This window comes from Corvus hawaiiensis, chromosome 14 (genome assembly GCF_020740725.1).
Source record: "Corvus hawaiiensis isolate bCorHaw1 chromosome 14, bCorHaw1.pri.cur, whole genome shotgun sequence".
Lineage (NCBI taxonomy): Eukaryota > Metazoa > Chordata > Aves > Passeriformes > Corvidae > Corvus > Corvus hawaiiensis.
The window spans coordinates 10818179-10838940 of record NC_063226.1 but is presented as its reverse complement, the minus strand read 5'-3'; the positions used below and the strand labels follow the sequence as shown (position 1 = coordinate 10838940).

At 38.2% G+C, this 20762-nt stretch overlaps 1 protein-coding gene across 9 annotated transcripts in view; it reads left to right on the top strand.

Moving 5' to 3' along the window:
- Positions 1-20271, top strand: part of KLHL13 (kelch like family member 13) — an 86557-nt gene extending 66286 nt beyond the window's left edge. For all 9 annotated transcript variants that reach the window (XM_048318510.1, XM_048318504.1, XM_048318506.1 and 6 more), the window contains 3 exons: positions 4158-4953; positions 12043-12156; positions 13744-20271. In XM_048318510.1, the coding sequence (XP_048174467.1) occupies positions 4158-4953; positions 12043-12156; positions 13744-14231 (1398 nt within the window). In that variant the 3' untranslated portion in view covers positions 14232-20271. The remainder of the gene's footprint in view (positions 1-4157; positions 4954-12042; positions 12157-13743) is intronic.
- Positions 20272-20762: the final 491 nt, after the last annotated feature.

Below are 20762 nucleotides of genomic sequence, written 5' to 3'. Positions count from 1 at the left end.
AGATGTTTTCAGTCTTACTGTTACTATTGGTTTAAAATAATTATAGCTGTACAATAGTCTAGGACTACTCTCATGTCCACATCTAAATGAGCCATAATGTAACTAAAATTCATAAAAATGGCATGGAAATGTTTTCAGAGTAGTGAGTTCTAGACACAATACTGATTTTGCAAAAGTAGCAGCAGTGTACAAAATGGAGAAAGATGAGAAACTTATCCAAGTGAATTATAGCACTCAGGAAAATCACAGGGTAGAGGGGAAGGGGTTGTTACATGGTAATTAAAGAAAACATTCCCAAACATTGAAAATGAGTGTCTTGGCTGTACCTCCATAAAAATTTTATTCCTTCTAGAATTTTGTGCTTTACGCTTTTGTAACTACTAGGAAATAGTCAAATATGGAGGGCTTAATACTTGGAAGTCGTGTCTTGTCAAAAACTTGGTTATCTGAGGATGGAGCAAGTTAATCTGTTTTATGGGAGCGTGGGATTTAACCCTGAGACCAGCTCTGACAGCCACCAGAAATTTGACTTTTGTACTGCAGGGTTACAATGGATTCTGTTTTCTGAGCTGGTCAAATTTCTGTGCTGTTTCTTCCGGGCTTCTGTGTATGGGAGCCCACAGGAAAATTGAGGGTTTCAGGAGTATGTTTGCTCTTTTAACTTTGACCCTTTGAAACACTGTATTAAGTGCTTCAGTGTCTAACAGTCATTGAAACAAAACAAAGTTAGACACCTGATTGTTTTGTGGTACTGGGTTTGAGGGCCTGATTTTTTGTGCATGTTACTGGTCTTGATCTGTTCTCCAAGGCTCTCATACTTACAATCATTTTGCTGTCTCCAGTTTTGTAGTATTTTATAGTGAATAAGTTTTTATGCGAGCTTGGGAAGTGGTTGCTTCAAAATTTCAAAGAATTAAGTGAACTGCTTTCTCAAGAAAGTACTTTGGCTTTTGGTTTGGATTTTTCAGGTTGTCATAACACTGTGCTGTGCTTGACCTTTCTTTTTTGAAAAGCTTTTTAGTATTTTCTGCAACTTATGCTTTGTAATGAGCAATTGCAATGTGAACGAGCAGCTCTGCTCAGTAGTCAAAGTCCATGTAAAATAGGATTTATTTAAATAAAATCCTCAACTCTTTGTGCAGCTGCTTAGCTGTTTGAATGTTTATGGCTTTTAGCTCTTCCCTTGTGAATATTTTTACTAGTTACTGGATACACTATACAGTCAGTCTTATATTTTCACCTGGTATTTCCATTCCTCCTGTTTACTTCAGTGGGATTCCCAGAGTAGCAGTTCCTTCTCTTTGTTGAAGAGCTCCTGATTGACTGACTTCCACACAGGACTATAGCATGAGTCAAACTCCTAAAAAAACCAAAACCTCCCAATGTTTGGGTAACTGAAGTATTTATTTTAATAGCATTATTGTACTGAACTCTGTCCAGTTTTGAATATTCAAGTAGAAGTAGCTATTGCATTTCTTTCTGTTGAATGATTTTTTTTTTGGCTCATGATTTAAGAATCTCTAGAATATATATTTTTATGACTGTTAAGTCTTTGCAATATGATTTAGCCTGGTACATGGATTATTATCTTAGAGCAAAGAGGGTAATAGTAATTTTGCAAGAAAAGTAACCTCTAAGACAATATTTAATATGGCACACTGATTTGAGGTGAGTGGTGGAATTTGATAGTGAGCCAAACATAGTGTACAATTTCATAAGCATAATGAGAAGTACCTGCAATCATATATGAAAAAAACAACCCTGAGTGCAGTACGGTCCTAGTGGATTAATAAAGGCGGTATAAAGTAAATTTTTTGAGAATCAGGGATTGACTGGAAACTGCTGATGCCATGTTCATCAGTCATTAACAGTGTGTAATGTGTCAATAAATTTCTCAAACATAAGAAGTCCAGGAATATGCCCAGTGGCATAGATTTACAGTGTAGCATAATTATGGTAATACATAATTTGATGCACGCTGGGCACTTGATAAGTGGCAGCCAGTCAGCAATAGCTCCAAATACTTCATTGCATCCTGAACATGTGCCAATGGTACAGAACCTGTACAGGTTTTGCTTTGATCTTTCAAGTTCAAGTGTGCCTTTCTTGTATATAATAATATCTGACTGCTTACTTTGACGTGGAGGAAGTGCTGCATTTCTCTAGTTTGGTGCCAGTAAATGTATTGCCAAGTAATTTTTAAATACAGTAACTGTATAGCAAGAGTTAAGATTTGTGGTATACTGCAAGTCAGCTGTTTGTTATGGGGTGATTTTTCCATTGCTTTATTTTTGTAATGCAACTTGAAAGAAATTTTAGAAGTAAGAATGTTCTATTTAAGTTACTTAATTTATGGCATGCAGTTATTTCCATTATGCAGTTAATTTATGTAAATTAAAATACCTAAAAGGAAGTGTGCAGAAATTAGAATCATAGAATGGCCTGGGTCTGAAGGGACCTTAAAGATCATCCAGTTCCAACCCCCCTGCTCTGGACAGGGGCCTTCCACTAGACCAGGTTGCTCAGAACCCCATCCAGCCTGGCCTTGAACACTTCAGGGATGGAGCAGCCACAGCTTCTGTGGGCAACCTGTTTGATGCTGACCCTCAAAACCAGTCAGAGAATGTTTTATGGGCTGTTGCTAGTTGGCGTGATTATATTTTGATATAAACAATGTGGTGTGTCTTATAATACAAAAAATTATTTCCATGTATATAAAGCACAAATATTTTCATAATAGAACTCCTGACAGTCCGCTGCACATTTATGTTATAGATAGGATCTGATTACAGGATTAGTAAGCATTTCAAGGTGTGTGAATGAAGACTGGATGACTGTAGATCTTAACTCTAGGGCAAGTTAGATCAGTTTCTAGTGAATTAAGAAAATCTCCTCTTCTTGTACTCATTAGACATTTGAATTGTCTGGTATTAAAGGACAATGATCAGATTGAGTTATACAGTATTAAAATCTTCCAATCTCTGTCATGATCAGAAGGTCATTTGAAGGTTTTTGAATTCTTAGGCTGCGGTTGGGTCATAGTCCTCAATCTTTATAATCTTTTAGAAATAACCATGAGATTCATAAGCTTCAATTCTTCTGGCATTACAAATATAATGAGAATCACAAAGTTGTGGAAATGGTTGACACTGAGTAGGGCTGACATGCACAGAGACTAGAACATGTGTAAATGGAGCTTGGATTGGAATAAGGTTTGAATGCAAAAAAGCCGCAATTCTCAGCAAGAAGCATTTGATTAACTTCCTGTGCACGTGTACCAGAGAGCTTGCAGAAATGAACTGACTGGGTTCACTGAAAACCCACCAGAAGTTATGCCCCATACCTGCCATGTTTCTGCCTCTTTGTGCCTTGGATCCCAAATGACCTCAGAAATTACCGAGGTACAGTCACTCGAGTACTGAGTTAAATTAGGGTGTGATCCATACTGCTAAAGCATTTAATGAGCTGGGTATTTTTAGGAGAAATCCTCCTAGGTTCATTCTTTTAAAAAAATTATGTATAAACTAAAATCATTACCTTTGTCTTATTTTTGACATGTATCTAATTTGAACAGAGTCTGTAAGAACACTGCTTTGATTTATTAAAGATCCATTTTTGTTTTGAAGGAATGTATTCATGAGATTGAACACTGTAAATATAAGTTGTCTGAAATACGTGGCATGCAGGGGTTAGGTGTGCCATTCTCTTCAGTTTTATTATGCCAATACAATTTGAATAATGTCAGAAAATGTCGAATGGTGAGACTTTTGTTTTGCTCTCTGTAACCTTTGGCTGATCACCTCTCCCTTAACTTTATTTTCCACATGTCTTTCTTACGAAGATATTTTCAGAGTTTTTCCAAAGATGAAGTGCTGTATAATTGTTATGCATCATCATTGTACAAGGCATTTGACATAATGTATGCCATCTGCTTGTTACTTGTCTCATTTCTTTCCTCAAAATAAGAAATAAATTTGGTCTCCCTTTGCAGTCATGAATATATATACTTCATTGAATATTTGGTTATGTGTAAATCACCTTGAGCATTGCGAAATGCTGAAATATTGCTGATTCTACAGTATTCATTAAATTTTACATTATCATTTAGACACCAAATTAAGAAAGTGTTTTGATTCCTTTTTCTGTTTGCTTAATAGGTTTCGTTGGAAAACTGTGTTGAGGTTGGGCGAATTGCCAACACATACAATCTCACAGAAGTGGATAAATATGTTAATAATTTCATTCTGAAGAACTTCCCCGCATTATTAAGTACTGGTGAATTTGTGAAACTCCCCTTTGAACGTCTTGCCTTTGTGCTTTCAAGTAATAGCCTTAAGCACTGCACTGAACTTGAACTCTTCAAGGCGGCATGTCGCTGGCTACGCTACGAGGAACCTCGCATGGAGTATGCTGCAAAGCTCATGAAGAACATCAGGTTTCCCCTGATGACACCCCAGGATCTTATTAACTATGTTCAGACAGTGGACTTCATGAGAACTGACAACACCTGTGTCAACTTGCTTCTGGAAGCCAGCAATTACCAAATGATGCCATACATGCAGCCGGTGATGCAGTCAGAGCGGACGGCCATCCGCTCGGACAGCACGCACCTGGTGACCCTGGGGGGAGTGCTAAGGCAGCAGCTGGTGGTCAGCAAGGAGTTACGGATGTATGATGAGAAGGCCCACGAGTGGAAATCCTTGGCTCCCATGGATGCACCGAGGTATCAGCACGGCATTGCTGTGATCGGGAACTTCCTTTACGTGGTCGGGGGCCAGAGCAATTATGACACAAAAGGAAAGACAGCGGTGGACACAGTCTTCAGGTTTGATCCTCGCTACAACAAGTGGATGCAAGTGGCATCTTTAAATGAGAAGCGGACCTTCTTCCACCTAAGTGCCCTCAAAGGACATTTGTATGCAGTTGGAGGTCGGAATGCAGCGGGTGAGCTAGGTGAGTCCTCCTGGAGCCAGCCCCATGCCTTTTGTTGGGCCTGGAAATACCCTGCTGCCCAGGGAATGGGTGGAGAGAAACAAGTTGATGTCATTGGAGTGCTGCTGCTTTCTGGAAGTAGTTCAAATGCAGAGAGGAATTTGTCTGGATAGTACTAGAAGTTAATTTTAGAATGGATCCCACAAAAAAAAATTCCAAATACATATGTCTTGTGTATTGATGCATAACATCCAATGTCTTGGCCTTTGCCATAAAACATGAAGTAAGTATGTATGTCTGCCTGTGAAGTGTGGGGGAATGCAAATGCAGTTTTAAAAAGAAAAAAAAAAATTAATCATTACTTCCGCTGAGAAACTAAATCCACTCCTAAGGGATACATGGCTCTAGCTGAAACTCACTGTTGAATGAACATTACATTTTAAAAGACACAAATTTTCTGGAATAGTATTTGAAATGCCAAGGGGTTTTTTGGTGTGTTTTTTTTGTCTTAGTTTAATGACAGTGACTTTTTTCACTCACAGATTAGTGAGATTCGGATACTCTGATGTTCTGGACTTTTTAATTATTAAAAATCTTATATTTCACCTATGATCTTGTGAGTACACAAGTAACTTATTTGTATGAATGACTGAATGACTCGGTCCTGGTGCCTCTTCTTTTCCCCCCTTGCAAATGATACTTAATTTAGCTTGACCAAAAAAAACCCCCAACCCATTAAAAAAAAAAGGAACAAAAATCCCCCATATCCATTTCCGGGAAACAAGATAGAAACAAAGAATAAATACATGATAAGTTATAATTTAACAAAAAAATGCAGAGGATGACCCCTGTTAATCTACTGCATTGTGCAAAGCCATAGTGATGTGCCTTTAGTCAAGTCTGGGGTAGTGGACTCAATTGTAAATTTATCTGTGCTTTAAAATGGAAATGTTACAGAGATTATGCTTGGAAGTTTAGCATAATATTATATCTAAACCAGATACAATATCTCATTATTTAGTTTGCTGCTTTCAGCCCAGTACTCAACTGTCCTTGCAGGTCTTTGTGCCTTCTGCCTCTTGCTTTTCAGAAATGCACAGGTATCTGTAAGTGCAGTGAGAAACATTTTTAACTGAAACAATACAAAACCTGATTTCTACTGCAGGATCTGTGGCTTCTTAAAATTACTGCATCTCGGTTATTCACATACACAGGTTTTTTTTCATTGTCATGTTGCAAATTTTCATGGGAAACATACAGTTAAACTGCTTCCACCACACACAAGTGGCCTGGCTTTGCTATAAATTTAAAATCCCTTCCAATGTTTGATGAAATGGGACATTTAAAAATGCCTCCTGTTCCAAAAAGATGGGAAACTGTTTAGCAGTAACTTGTTTTCCCTAGGCAGCCATTTTCTGATGCAGATCCTGAGGTTTTCAGAATTTTTTACTATGTGTCACTTTATTTACCTGAAAATACATCCTAAACAATCTCAATATCCTCTAGAAGACTGAATGTACAAACTAGCGTGTATTGATCTTTATCTTGAGTATCAGAAAACCTGGTAAATAGCTTCAGTGAGCTATTTTTTAACAGTATGAATTAATAGCAGATAATCAGATTGCTGACCTTGCGTACTATACAATCTGAAGGGTTATAAAAATGTCAGTGAAAAAGTTGCAAGTTGACAATTTTGTCAATATTTCATATTGACAAAATCAATATGAAATAATACTGTCACTAAGCCAGTGCAACCTGTACATGAAGGGGGCTTTGAGGGCAGCGTTACGTTAAATTAGATCAAGCAGTAGCATTCTGCTGACCTCAACTCTTCTGCTTTCTTTAATTAAAATACAAACTTTATCACCTATCGAAAATTCTTCTGTAAAGATATCATTGAAATACTGTAGCAATTTGCACACAGACCTGAAAAATGCCACTAGATCAGTCTGTGGGAAGAGCACTCTAAATGCTAAATATTGTAGCTGTCTGATGCTTTGATTTGAGGCTTCAGGTTCTTTCCTTGTTAATTGTGAGGTGAGTCACTTTTCATTTTCATGTTTCTTTCATAAACCTTGACAACTGGAAGATGAAATTCAGCTTAAACTTCCCATTCTCTTCAGAAGAGAAAAACTCTCGGGCTTTTCATAGAAGAGAAGGTCAAATATGTGTTGGACAGATATTAAAGAAGTTGCCCTTGGGTTCAAACTAATTCCAGTCTGTTGTTAGAGAGGAAAAATTCCCAAAACCTGAATTCAGCTTTCTGGAAGATCAGCTTTTATGGAAAAGAGCCAAAGGATTAAAGTTACTAAAACTAATTTTTTTTTCTCCCGACATTCACAGGAATAAAAATTATACTTTTTTGAGGCTTTTATCAAGCCTTTTCAAAACAGTTTTCAGATGTTTCATCTTCTGAGAACTTTGTAAATGCCACTTTCTACATCTGTAATACTTGCTTTAGTGTAATAATGAGCTGCTGTTTTACCAGTGCATGCCAATGAGAAAAGTTTGGTTCACTGGAAAGGATGAGTGAATGCCCATGTATGTGGTACATGTGTTGGACTTTGGTAAATGTATCCTTTAAATGTCCTGAATTATGATATTAGAATTTAGATTTTTCAACCCTGTGACAGCTTAGGGCTGTGCAGAATTAAGCACCACTCCTGGAAGGATGGTAGATAATTCTGGTTAGTTCTCTTTAAACGCAGGCAAGGCAGGCACCTGCCAGAGGTATTCCTAGAAGGCAGGAGAACAGCACTTGGGCTCAGGGAGGAGCCCAGCCTGAGAAAGCAGGTGTGCAGAAAATGAGAGTTTTTGAAAAAGAGACAAAGGGAAAACCAAGTGTGGCTCCCAAAAATACTTGTGAAGCAGAGCACACTGGCAGATTCCAGCTGAATGCTGGAGACCATTTTCTTTTCTGACAAGTAGATTTTTGTAACTCATTGTAAGAGTTGTTGTGCTGCTTGATGACAGCAGAAGCTGTGCCTGTAAGTACTAGAAAACTTGTGCATTTAGGTATTTTCCAGATACTTCAGGCTCTGCTCTTGATAGGCTTGAGTAGAGTTTGGGGTTTTTATATATGGGCTTTTCCTGAGCACTTAAAGGGATGTTGGGTTGTAACCAAACCACAGATTCATTCATCACGCTGCAATAAAGACAAAAAGAGAAAACCGGCAGTCCAGGCCAGTTACCTGTTCTTTTGACCCTCTGCCCATCAAGTTGGAAGGTTTTTATTTTCCAGATGCCCGCTATGATGTTGAACCCTCCTTGTTTATGTAAAAACTTCCCCTGTGTGTGTGTGTGTGTATATATATATACATATATATATATATATATATATGTATATAAAGATATAGCTAATATATTTTAAATGATGTTGTTTGATATTCATCAGTACCCAGTTGGGCTGTTTACTGTCTGAGTAGTGTTGTGAATATCAGACCAGAGTGTGAACTAGAGGACCTCTTGTGCAGAGGCTTATTTTAGAATGGCTCCTTGCTATGCTAGGACAAAATTAGTCAGGACTATTTAACCAAGTCAGCTTAGAGTTGTACAGAAGCAAGCTGTATTATAGAAATAATATAACAAAATTAAGATCCTGGGTTTTGGGACATTACAGAGTTGCTAAGTGCTGCTGTAATAGACCTCAAGACGCTTTAGGAAGCTGCTGGCAGAAAAGTGTTAACTATCTGTATACTCCTCAAATAGCATCACAGATGGCACTATAAAATGAGTGCAGGCTGAAAATCCCTTGGGACTGCTAAAGCTTTGTGTCTTTTTGAGATTGCTTAATTCTATTAAAATGAGGCCTGTCTTCCCTGGATTATGGTAATGAACACATCAGAAGTTCTACTGTTAAACATAAAGCCTGGTCATGGTGTTGGGAGAATGAATCCATCACTCTCATTTAGGTGCGTTAAAGTAGCAGTTTTAGAGTGTTTTGTGAACTCTGCTCTGTCTGGAGATTTTGTAGAGAATGTCCTGATGTCTCTCTTAAATTATGGGCACCTTTAATAGCTGGAATTTTGAATATTTTTTTCTTTTCAGTGCAGAGGAATATCTTGCTAAAAGAAGTTGAATGACCTTGCATTAGTAAGGTAACAGGGAAGCAAGTATGTGGATCAATCTAACAGAAGAGTAGGGTTTTTCAGCTGGAAAGTGATTAGCTTTGTTTTAGAGCACAGTGGATGTGAGATTTGAGTTGGAATAGTTTGTCTGAAATACTGTCAGACAGTACCTTAGCTGTGCTGGGAATGTTCGAGACAGTTTTGAAGCCACATCAGAATGTGACGGGTCTTGGACTCGGCATCATCCTTTGCCAGATAAATAATGTCTTTACAACGTGGTGATAGTGATGGCAGTAATGTGTACCAATTCTGCATGTTTTGCCTTCTTTTGCCAAAGGGTTATTTTGGCTATGTCTTCTCTCTTAAATGCAGTTCATAGTGCAGAGTGAGGTAAAACTGTCCTGTGTTGAATGTCGTATTCATCTGGGTGCTGCTGGCTCTGCAGTTGCTTTGCACATCTGCTTTTCCTTTGCACATCCCCTGCTCTTCCTGGCCTTGGAGTGTGTTAGAAATACAAGTTCCTCACCTCAATGCAGAGTGGAAGCACTTTGGGAAAGAAGATGTCTTTGTTTTTGTGGAAGCAGTAGAGTGATGGTTTTGGTGCAGAGGAGCAGCGAATGGTGGGTTGGATGGGGCCGTTCTAGGGGTGGAACTGGGACAGCTATATTTACTTGCACATCGAATCTGCTTCTTTCTGGTTTTGAAATTTCTGCACATCTTTGCTTCTTATTGCTAAATAGAGCAGAGTGGAAAGGAGCTTTCCTTTTAAAAAAAGAATATTGGTATGGGTGAATATGTTTACGAGAGTGAGCATGGGTTTATTTGGGGATTGGGCAAAAACTGCGTGTGGTGTCAAGGTGGCACTGCACAGAAACACAACTCATGGATTTAATTTTAGGCGTCATTTGTGGAATCAGTTCTTTGTGCATTCGCTGGATTTATGGCTAAGTCCTTGATAGATACAGAAGATCTGCAGGTTACAATTTTTTTTCAAGAGGAGATTTCTATCTTTATTAAGAAAATGCAAACAACCAAGGCAGATCTCTTAGAGTAGACTTGGGAACTTGCCCATATGTTGGACAGATTTTTTAAATCAAAAATTTGGTACATCGCCAGTACTGCAGACACACATGACTTTGGTTACTTTGTATTGGTTTGTTATTTTTTTGTCACATCTTGCACATCCTGGAGGTGGCAGAACTGGGAGTCCTTGTGTGAGGCACTCTCACAGATCCAGATGCATTTCAAGATTTCATTACTATTTTGAAACAGTTTCAATTAATTATGAAATTATTAATTTCATACATGCAAATCAACATATATAATTTGTTCAGAAAAAAGCAGAAATTTAGTGTGTTTTGCCTTATATCATGAACCTAATGTTCTGGAATGGCACTTTTCTGTATTTCATAAATTTAAATTTCAGCTCCTGTGTGGGGAAAAGCTGAAGTAAATCCAGTGTGCTGTAACAATTTAACAATTCTTATGTGCAAAACAGATTTTTTTATTTTTCACTTTTAGCCTTAAATGATGCTGAACTGATTGTCAAACAGTATTTCTAACATTGGAACTGGAAGCTTCTATTTTCAGTGTGTGTACTTGAGACGCTAATTGCATGGAATTACACATGATCATCCCATTTTGCAACAATAAGGAGGTTATGCATCAACTAAAAGAGAATTTAGAAGGTCACTCTAATGTGCTCTGTACTAATTTTTTCATGACTAGGGATTTTTTGTTCTGTAGTCTGAGACCATAGCTATACTTCACTCAGCCAAAATGATCCAGAGGATGTTTTTAAAACAGCTTTGGAGTTTGGGTGTGGTGTCTTATATTCACTATGTAAGTGTTACTGTGTGATGTTCTTTACTCGTCTGGTCCATAATTTTGCAGGCTTAAACTAACACTAACTAGATCCTGCCTTTATAATAGCAAGTTTTTCAGATTCTAAGGGTATTTTTTTCTCTCGGTTGATGCATAATCTTGCACTCTTAAGTCATCATCACTGATTCCATAGAGCTGACTCAGATTTTCTGCCCTTGATTCAATAAAAACTTTGTTTTAGAGCAAATAAAATGCCACTTTTAAAGACAGATTCGATTTTTCTATGTTTAGTTCATTAACATCCAACAGAGTTTAAGCAGTCTTTATTTTAATTATTTAAAATGAGATTTGTCTTTAAGATAACTTAATTATTGACAGTTGCTCTGTGCATCGTAAAGTCACTATATTATGGGGTTTTTGAGGATCTTGTGCCCCTCTGATCATACTGTAGTATTCAAGCTGCCAACACCTAGAGCTTGCTCCGTTACTGAATCTGCTTTGTATTTGTATTCTCTGTGGTTGTTGCACACCCTTTTCCTGCAACCTGCATCTCTCCCACCTTACATTGAAGAGAGGTTTTCTTCTCAGGAATCCATTTTGCACTGACTCCTGGGCAAGGGTTTCTTCTTAACTTAGTACTGTCTTCTGTGATTTCTGATCTGATAAATCTCTTGATAATTTTAACATTCCAACTCGCAAAGAAAACGGCACAAATGGAGTTATACATCAACACAGGCACTGCTTTTCTCCTTTCCAGATTCAGGGATGTTTCATCTCTTTTTTTTTTTTTTTTTTTCTTTTTTTTTAAGGGTGGCTTTTGTAAATTGATGTGGTGACTTGCATATGCTGTGCTGTATATTGCTGCACAAATCCTTAATAAAACCCTGCAATACAATAGAAAATTAGTCAGCAAGGGGTAGAGTGTTCTGTCAGCAAGTTTGCTGATGGTACAACCCAGCTGGACAGGATCCTGTGCAACCTGTTCTTGGTGACCCTGCTTTAGCAGAGGGGTTGGACTAGATGTTTTCCAGAGGCCTTTTCCAACCCTATCTGTTCTGTGTTTCTGTGATAGTGCTCAACAATTCCCTTGAGACTTCCTCAGCTGAACAGTGTTACTTGTTGGCACTTCCTCTGTGAATGTTTCTGCCAGTGCACTGTGCTCAGCACCAAACTGCCGTGCTGGCTTCAACACTTTTATGCTCTCATTTGTTTCCAACAGCCACTGTGGAATGTTACAACCCCAGAATGAACGAGTGGAGCTACGTTGCAAAAATGAATGAACCCCACTATGGTCACGCTGGAACCGTGTATGGGGGGTTAATGTATATTTCAGGTAAATCATGCCTGTGATATCATCTCTGTGAAACAGAGTTTCTTATCTAACAGTTACTTATCTAACTTTTTCTGTTTCAGCAGCAGATAGTACAAATTAGTCTGTGGTTGCAGTAGGATTGCCATGGTATCAGTAGTGATGCAGTTTCATATGAAGCTGGTCAAACAGCACATATACTGCAGGTGCTGACAAAATTGTTGTAGATAATATTATTAGTAATTGAATAGCTCTGAATTTCAAAGCAGTTACTCATTTTACCAATCAGAATAGTTTTCTGTAGCCACATATATAAATTTATATAGTAATATAATTAAATATAATATTGTTATAATATATTTTATTATATTATAATTATGTGTAACAGTATTAAATAATTATATAATTGTATTATAATATAGCAATGTAATTCAACACACCCTCCCTATAAACTTTGGAAAGCACTGGAAATTGTATTACTTTAAAGAACAACTTTTGCCTTCATGGAGGTAATAGAAAGGGCTAAGTTCTCATGTTAATCATAGTATGTAAGTGATATCTGTACTTTCACTGGTTTTTTATTTGGAATTTGCTTGGTCCTGTATGTCACTGAGGTTATAGTTTCATTCAATTTTTTTCCAAATGAGTTGTCTGAAAATCTGCTATTAGCTTAATTTTTAAAGAAGATTCAATCTGTCTGTCAGTGATCATTGCAGAGATCACAGGCCTATATTCTCTTACTGAAATTTTAAAGTATGTTGTCTTAAGAACTAAACTGAAATTCAGGGCAGGAGGTGGGACAAGGTTGCTTAGCTGACAAGAACTGGTGGGGAGATGTGCTGGCACAGCTTGATTTAGAGGCCCTTGTGCCAGTAGACTAGGTGGAATTTGTTTTAGAATTTACTATAAGGTACAGGTGCTTATTTTTCTGGAGCAAGTCCATTGAACTCCTATTGCTGTGCTGTTACCAGTTGTGTTTTGTCCATTTTGCTTGTTTTACTGCAGGTGATACATGAATATGCTGTCTGCTGTGTGTTTTTCATGTAGATCCCACAGATTTTTCTTTTCCTTTTGTCCTGAAGCCTCTCCAAATGCTTTTGCAGGGAGCTATGGAGAAAGCAAATGTAGAGGGAACCATACGTAACTATTGACAGAAGAATATCTAAAATGTGTGTCCTCTATTCACTTGAACTTGTTGAAAAAAGTTTTCTCATGAAAATTCTACTATATGATAGGACTACTTAAAACACAGCAGCATAGTATCAAAATTTGAAAGGGAAATGGATTCTTTATAGTGAGAAACAAAACTAGCAAAATGAATGAATATAAGCCAAGAAATAATTTTGCAAGACAGAAGCATAGGTAACAGTTTTTTGTTCCTTTAATCTGCCAGTATAAATTGTGTAATGAGGTGCAGTGTGAGACATGGCTTCTGTCCATATTCCCATTTAAAGGAACAAATGTCATTTGAAATGGAGTACTTCTGTGATAGTAATCTAAGCTAGAGTGAAAAAGTTTTAAGGAAGATGGAGTTCTTTCAGTAAAATGTATTTTTTTGTTACCTAATGTGTATTAAGGTGAGCACTACTCTAATGTGTTTTGTTTCTCTAGGGGGAATTACCCATGATACTTTCCAAAAGGAACTCATGTGTTTTGACCCTGACACAGACAAATGGACTCAGAAAGCTCCGATGACGACAGTCAGAGGTCTGCACTGCATGTGTACTGTAGGAGACAAGCTGTATGTTATTGGTGGGAATCACTTTAGAGGAACAAGTGATTATGATGATGTTCTAAGCTGTGAATATTACTCGCCAACTCTAGACCAGTGGACTCCAATTGCTGCCATGTTACGTGGGCAAAGTGATGTTGGGGTTGCTGTCTTTGAAAATAAAATCTATGTTGTTGGAGGATATTCTTGGAATAACCGGTGTATGGTGGAAATAGTTCAGAAGTATGATCCAGAAAAAGATGAGTGGCATAAAGTATTTGACCTTCCAGAATCTCTTGGTGGCATTCGAGCCTGCACTCTCACTGTTTTCCCTCCAGAGGACAATACAGGGTCACCGTCTAGAGAGTCTCCTCTTTCAGCACCTTAGAACCATCCCTTGACTTACGATGTTGTAGTAACACCTCTGCAGTGCATCATGGGGTCTATTATTTTTCTTCAGTAGTTTCTGTTAGGCTTAGCCTACAGCATTTCATACAATTACTGGAAAAAAAAAAGACTTTGACATTATTTGTGCTGTTTGTTTGGCCTAGAATGTCTCTCAAGTGGTTAACAAAATCTATGTACTCGCCCAAGCCAAATGTTTAACAAATGAGAGGGTATTGTCTATAAAATGTATGATCTAGGTACGTTATTAATGTTGTATGTTGGGTGTGAAGTACCTTATAGCTTACATTTGGGAGCCCAGTGAGTCAAATTTGAAGACTTTGTATTGAACATGTCACTAAATTTCATGCTGAAATCCTTCTTCCTTTCGTTTTTGACTGCAGATTACAAGGGTAGGTAGACCACATCAATGTGAGCTGTCTGAAGGTTGCCAAGGGACCTGAGCTACCTCCCTCTTTTCACAGAGTATTTTTGACATATCTGTTTACCCACCTGACGTTGTGGGTGCTTTCAGAGCATATGAAGTTTCTTAGGGAGAGGGAAGAAATAAAATAATTTTAAAATATTAGCACTGTACAGGAGCAGACCTTGTAGAGGCCAGGAGTTTTTTATAACATATATCGAGTGTTTTTCCTGAATCAGTTGAGTGATGCTTCAAACAAAACATCTTAAACATGTGTTTTCTAATTCTTTTTTTGTTTTTTCAGGTATTGGCTTCCGCTTGCATGGGAGCACACACTATTAACAAATGGGAATTCAGTACAGCTGTGAATTCTGTTGTATGGCTGTACTGAATATAGGTAGTTAAGGGCTAGAAATGGTAACTTAAGCCACTGAGTTTGACCAAATGGTTCCATCAGATCAAATTTAATCTACCTTTTCTCCTTTGCTGTTGAGATAACTTGCATAATGTGTCCTCTGTATAGTCTCAGTTAATAAGGTTATTTAGCACAAAGTGCAGCTTCAGCAAGAGAGCTACTTTTGCTCAGTGAAGCTGGACTACCACATTTTACCTTCCTTAGTTCAATAAAACTTTTAATGGCAGTTACCCAGTCTAAGCTACCTCATTAATGTATTTGGTTTTCTTCCTCTGCCTCACTGTCTCCAGGATACGCATTACGTATATCTGTGTGGGTAGATGAATTTGCTAGGAAACCAATGCAGAAGTGATAATGAATGGGTATTTTTGACCTACTTTTAAGAAATTGTTTTGGTCTGATGTGTTCATTTTATTGTTAGGGACTGATGAAAAAACAGTCTTAATGTTTTTTCCTTGGAGAACTGCTTATGTGTGCAGCTGTGCAAATTCACAAGAATCTTTACATGCTCCAAAATACAATGCACTGCTGAGAAACTGCAGCTCTGATTATGCCATTGTGCTTGTTCTGAACTTCCCATCATGTTACAAGTAATTTTGCTAATGAACACAGTCACAGGGGTATCTTCTGGGGAAAACTGTTTAAACCAGCTTATTGTATTACCTATTAACAATAACCAAGTAAAGCTTAATAGACTTTTGCTGGGAGTTTGCTATTTGTGTTTTGTCCCTGCTTGGTGCATCAAGCAGCAGGATTACTCTGGTGTCAGTTTTGGAAGTACTGATATTTATTTACTCTTTATGCAGTTTACTAGTAATGGTCACTACCAAAATCTATGTGTAAGCTTTAGGTTTCATAATTGTTTTGGTTAAAATCAAAAGCAGTTCTTCCTCTAAAAAAATTGAAGTCTTAATTCCATGTGGTTGTGCAAGGTGTTGTTGTAGGTGGTATAGTGGCACCAGTGGATACTCTGGAAACTGGCTAGTGAAGATAAATTGACTCATCTAATACTAAGTATTAGTATTAGATGAGTCTACTCTTCTAAGAATACTCTTCTAATGCTGTGCAAAGCACTGGATAGAAAAATATTGCTTTGTCGTTTAAGGATTTGTCAGTTGTTTAAGTGTCACATCTACTAATTTTTTTTCCCCGCTCAGAAACCAGATTTTAGACCCTGCTAGAGTTTAAGTACCCTGAAATCCGTATTCAGTGTCTCTTTTATTAATTAAACTGAAAAGTGTTTGAAAGAGTTGCAATTCCTTCAGGATAGTGTAAATATATCCTGCTGTTTGTATGCTGAGGATGGGGGACACACTGTTTAAAAGTGGGTATCTTCACTGGTATTCTCTGTTTGGAAGAAGCTTAATATGGGTTCTGATCATTCTGAGGCGGTTTAAAGTCAGGATGCCAGTTTTGTGTCTGAGTCTTGAATAGCCAGGAGCTGGTATATGGCCACAATGTTGAGATTTTTTTTTTAAGTGACTCATTATCTGTTACACGTAAAGTGGAATAATTATTTTTGAACATTTTGTCATCAGTGGATTAAATGTAGTGCTTCAATCAAATTAATCTTTGGGTTTTTTTTTTTAATTCCCTCCAGATTAAAGTGTTTATAATGACATTAGTTAACATTTACTCATTAGGATTGAAAAGCAAACATCAAAGACTTGCCCAAAACTGCAAACTGGTTTCTTCTGTAATGTAGTATAAAATGACTTGATGCTCATTGCATCTTTCTTAACCATAGCATAAGAAACCCTTTCCGTCTCTGAATCCACAGCTGTAGGTATACATATGGATACAGCAAATACCCATCTCCGTTTCCAGTCAGGCTGCCTCTTCATAAATCTTCAATTCTTTCATTTTGCAGTTGTAGTACCTAAATCAGAAAAGCATCTGGATAAAAGGCAGTTATAGCTATTTGACTTGAATGAAATAAGACTACATGGTGTGCCAGCTGGGAGGGCCACGGGAGCTGTCTGCCATCTCCCAGTGATGCAGACACAGACTGCAAAATTCATTCACACTTTGCTTTTTTGGTGCCCAATTAGCAGCAAATGTAAAAAGTGCTCACTTCCATATACAATTTGCCCAAAGGCCCATCTGCAAGACCTAGCACTCTGACTCCAGACATCTGAGATGATATTTCCCTTGTTCTGTGTTTTGAGATAGGACAAGAATGATGGGGAAGAAGACCTGGGAAAATCCAGGTTATGTAAAGTTTCTTTGCCCTGTTCACATCAGAGAGTTGATCATCTATAGATGTCCATTTTTCTGTGATTCTCCTCCCCTTAGAAAGTTGTAAAGTCCAAGAGCCTGGTCCAGGGAAAGCAATTCCTGCCAAGACCCAGCCAATCTCATGGCTTCTTGGGATAATGGAGTTGTGCTGACGGGGTGAGCACTGGTGCAGCAGAATGTGGCTGTCTGACAGCCTGGCTATGGCTCTAGAGGCCCCTTGTGTGAAAGAATCACTCTACCTGTTCTCAGGACAAAAGTGTGATGTTTTCTTATAAACAGTGCAGTTCTTAAATTCCCCATCCTGTTTCTGAGGGGTGGGATCTCTAAGGAGTAACATTTTAGTAACAGTCTGAAGCTCAAACCAGTAGTCTGGTTCTTTAGTGGAATAATGGAAATCATGGATTAGGGCACTTTGCATGCAGATAAATAAACTTCTCCCTAAAGGCTTACAGTCTTAATCTGATGGGCTGGTTGGACATCAAAAAATAATTCAATACCACAGCAACAAGTGCAGTACAAATGTCTGGAGAAGTTTGTAACCAAAGAGTTGGGGATGATTTGATCAGGAAAGATCATAGCACTTTTCTTTGCAAAGTTTATTCTGCCTACCAGAATCATTGTTCCTTCTCAATTTGCCCTCCAGCTGGTGATTGCCTCACCTTTATGCTGGTGTCTGACTCTGCTGGTCACTGTTTTTTTTAATCCTTTGGTTTTGTAGCTGACATCTGTTACTTCCTCTGCTCCTGGTAAGAACAGATAAAAGCTGAGGCTTTTTTAGTGGCACTGTCATTATGTCAAGGGAGAAGATAGCCCATTGTTGATAAATGTATTCGTAATTCCGCTTGTGCATTCTTGGAAATATATAAGCAGTTTTAAGATAGTAAAAGGTATGTGCATGTTGCAGGAGTAAAGCCGTTTCCTCCTGGCTTGCACCTTACGTGGTGTGTGTGGGGTTGTGTGCAGTGGTTACCCAGAGATCTGGAGGGAGAGTCAAGCTCTCATGTGGCACTTTATGCTTTCCATACTCTGTAAAAGTGTTCTTTACTTGCACACCATATGTAGTTTATTGGGTATTTTTTCTTTTGTATTTTAGTTTAAATGTGAATAATGATTCTTTGTGTGCAAATGTGGTCAGAAAAAAAAGTCTTAAAGGGCAGAGTTATACTTTGCTTAACTGATGAATTTTTTGGTCCTGTGAGTATTGCAGGACCCATTCAGCTGTGAGAAGCTGATTGCAGTTTGAGAGCAAGCTAGGAAATTCGGATGCCTTTCCTGCCTGTCACCAGTTCACATGTTCTTGTTGCCAGTCTTTTACAGGTCAAGTGAACTTCTCAGTCCTAAGGCTCCATATTTTGATGTCCAGCTCTGTTGGACCTGCTGATTACCCACTCTGGGGAAAACGTGGTGGGATGTGTTTCACAATCTATCTTACTGAAACAACATGGCTAGTTTTTTTCAGGAGTTCCACCATCAGTGACACACAGGAGTCCTCCAGAGTTCTTTAATGACCTGGTAGTTTGTATAGATGATGTAGCCCAGATAACCTGGGAGTGGTGCTACAGCAGGAGCCATGAGTGGCTGACATTCCTGAGGGGATGGTCTCCAACTATATGTATTATTTTGGCTCAAGTGCTGGTTTTTTTCCCCATCTTTGGGAGTATTTATTGCTGCTGTCTGAGTTTTAAACTTTTTATTCATTAAATGAGTAATGCCTCTTTGAGTCTGTAGTGGGAGCGAAAGGTTCAGGTGGCTCTTTCAGAGCTTCATGTTATTAGTCTATCTACATAGTTATTAAATCCTTTCTATTTGGAGCTCTGTTTCCTAACCATTTAGAAGAAATTGGTTTGCAGTGTGAAAAGATGTCAGATGAAAATGTGTGTGTGACTGGAACAGAAAGGCATATTGTTTTAGACTTTTTTTGTCATGATTTAGAGGTTAGTTTGGACTTGGAGCTCCCACAGATTGAATAGGGAGTGAGATATATATATATATATTTTTTTTTTTTTATTTTATTTTTTTTTTTTAAATAACTTATAGTTGGCTTAAGTGAGTCAAAACTCAGTTGTTTGTACCTGCTTGCACTCTTGGCTGGCTGGTTGCTATATTCTCCATCAGACCACAGCATTCTGTGCTGTCTGCATCTGTTCCCTTGTGTAAGAGCATCTCCTGTCTTCCCTGCTGGCTGTTGATCGAGTTCCAAAATAAATCTGAGCTTGGATTCTTCTATCTAAAGTACCTGTGGAGCTAAAGAGCATGTGGAGCTGTGGATTGAGGGCCATGGCTTTGACATTTAATTCCCCACCAGCCCCTCACTGCTTTGCAAGATGTTCCCCAACCCAGCTAAAATCTGTGTGCAGGATGCAAATCTCTCAGGCTGAAAATTTTAGTAACCTGGGCGTGTAAAGACCACCCAAGTGTCCTCGTCCTCTTTTCAAGGAGAGTTGTGCACTTGAGCTACTGAGTGCTCTGGAAGGGGGCAGACACGGGAGCTCCTTGGGTAACTATACTTTTTTTTGGCCTTTGATTCTGCTCTTTCTTCTTTGCCCAGATGGAGATCTTGGGAGGGAAGGTCAGGATTTGGTCACACTTTCCAGCTCTCAGTAGAGAGCAAGCTTGTTTATTCTCATCTGTCAGTACAACACTGCAGGAAAAAGAACTGTAGGAGCAGTTCAGATTTTAAACATTGTGTCACAGAACAGTATTAATTAATAAAGGAAAAATTAGTCTGTTTTAACCTGTGTTCCTCATAACCGGGATTGGTCCAAAATACTTGGCTTCTGTTGAATTAACAACTTTGCCTTTACCTCCCTTGTTCAACATTACTGTAAAAAAAAAAAAATGGCTGGGTTTCTTTTCCATTTGTTTTTCATTGCTTGTAACCTTTTCTTAGAAATGCGGAAATAATTTTCCTTAAATGTTTTATGCACCGAAATAAACACACCACTGATCACCTCCCCATGTTTCTTACTCAGTGCCTGCCAAGTGTATCTTTTCATATTTTTACCCAGATGTTTGACAGCTGTCAATAAACACCATTACAAAGTCATAAAATTCCTGCTGATGGGTGCCGCATTTTTAGTCATCTCTTTTCTTAAACACTTCTGGAAAAAAATTGCATTGAAGAACGGGCCTGCCCTGTTTCATACATTTAAATGGAGATTGTTTTGGCCTGTGCTTAACTTTAGTTTTGAATATTTTAATCTTTCAGATACATAATTGCAACAAGTGCTTACAATAGCTGTTTTATGGAGTGTGTATTCCCTGCTTGTACATGGACGAAGCACTAGGTGGTGAGGTTTCCTTGGCCCCTGCCTCCGAAAGACTCTCATTGAATGTGATGTTCTTCCATCTTCAGGGTAACATCCTTGTGTAACTGAAGAACCTCTACCAGGGTCAGGAGCAGTGAACTTAGAAGGAAAATCAAAGCAGCTCCCTAACTACAGTTAAAGCACAGCTCA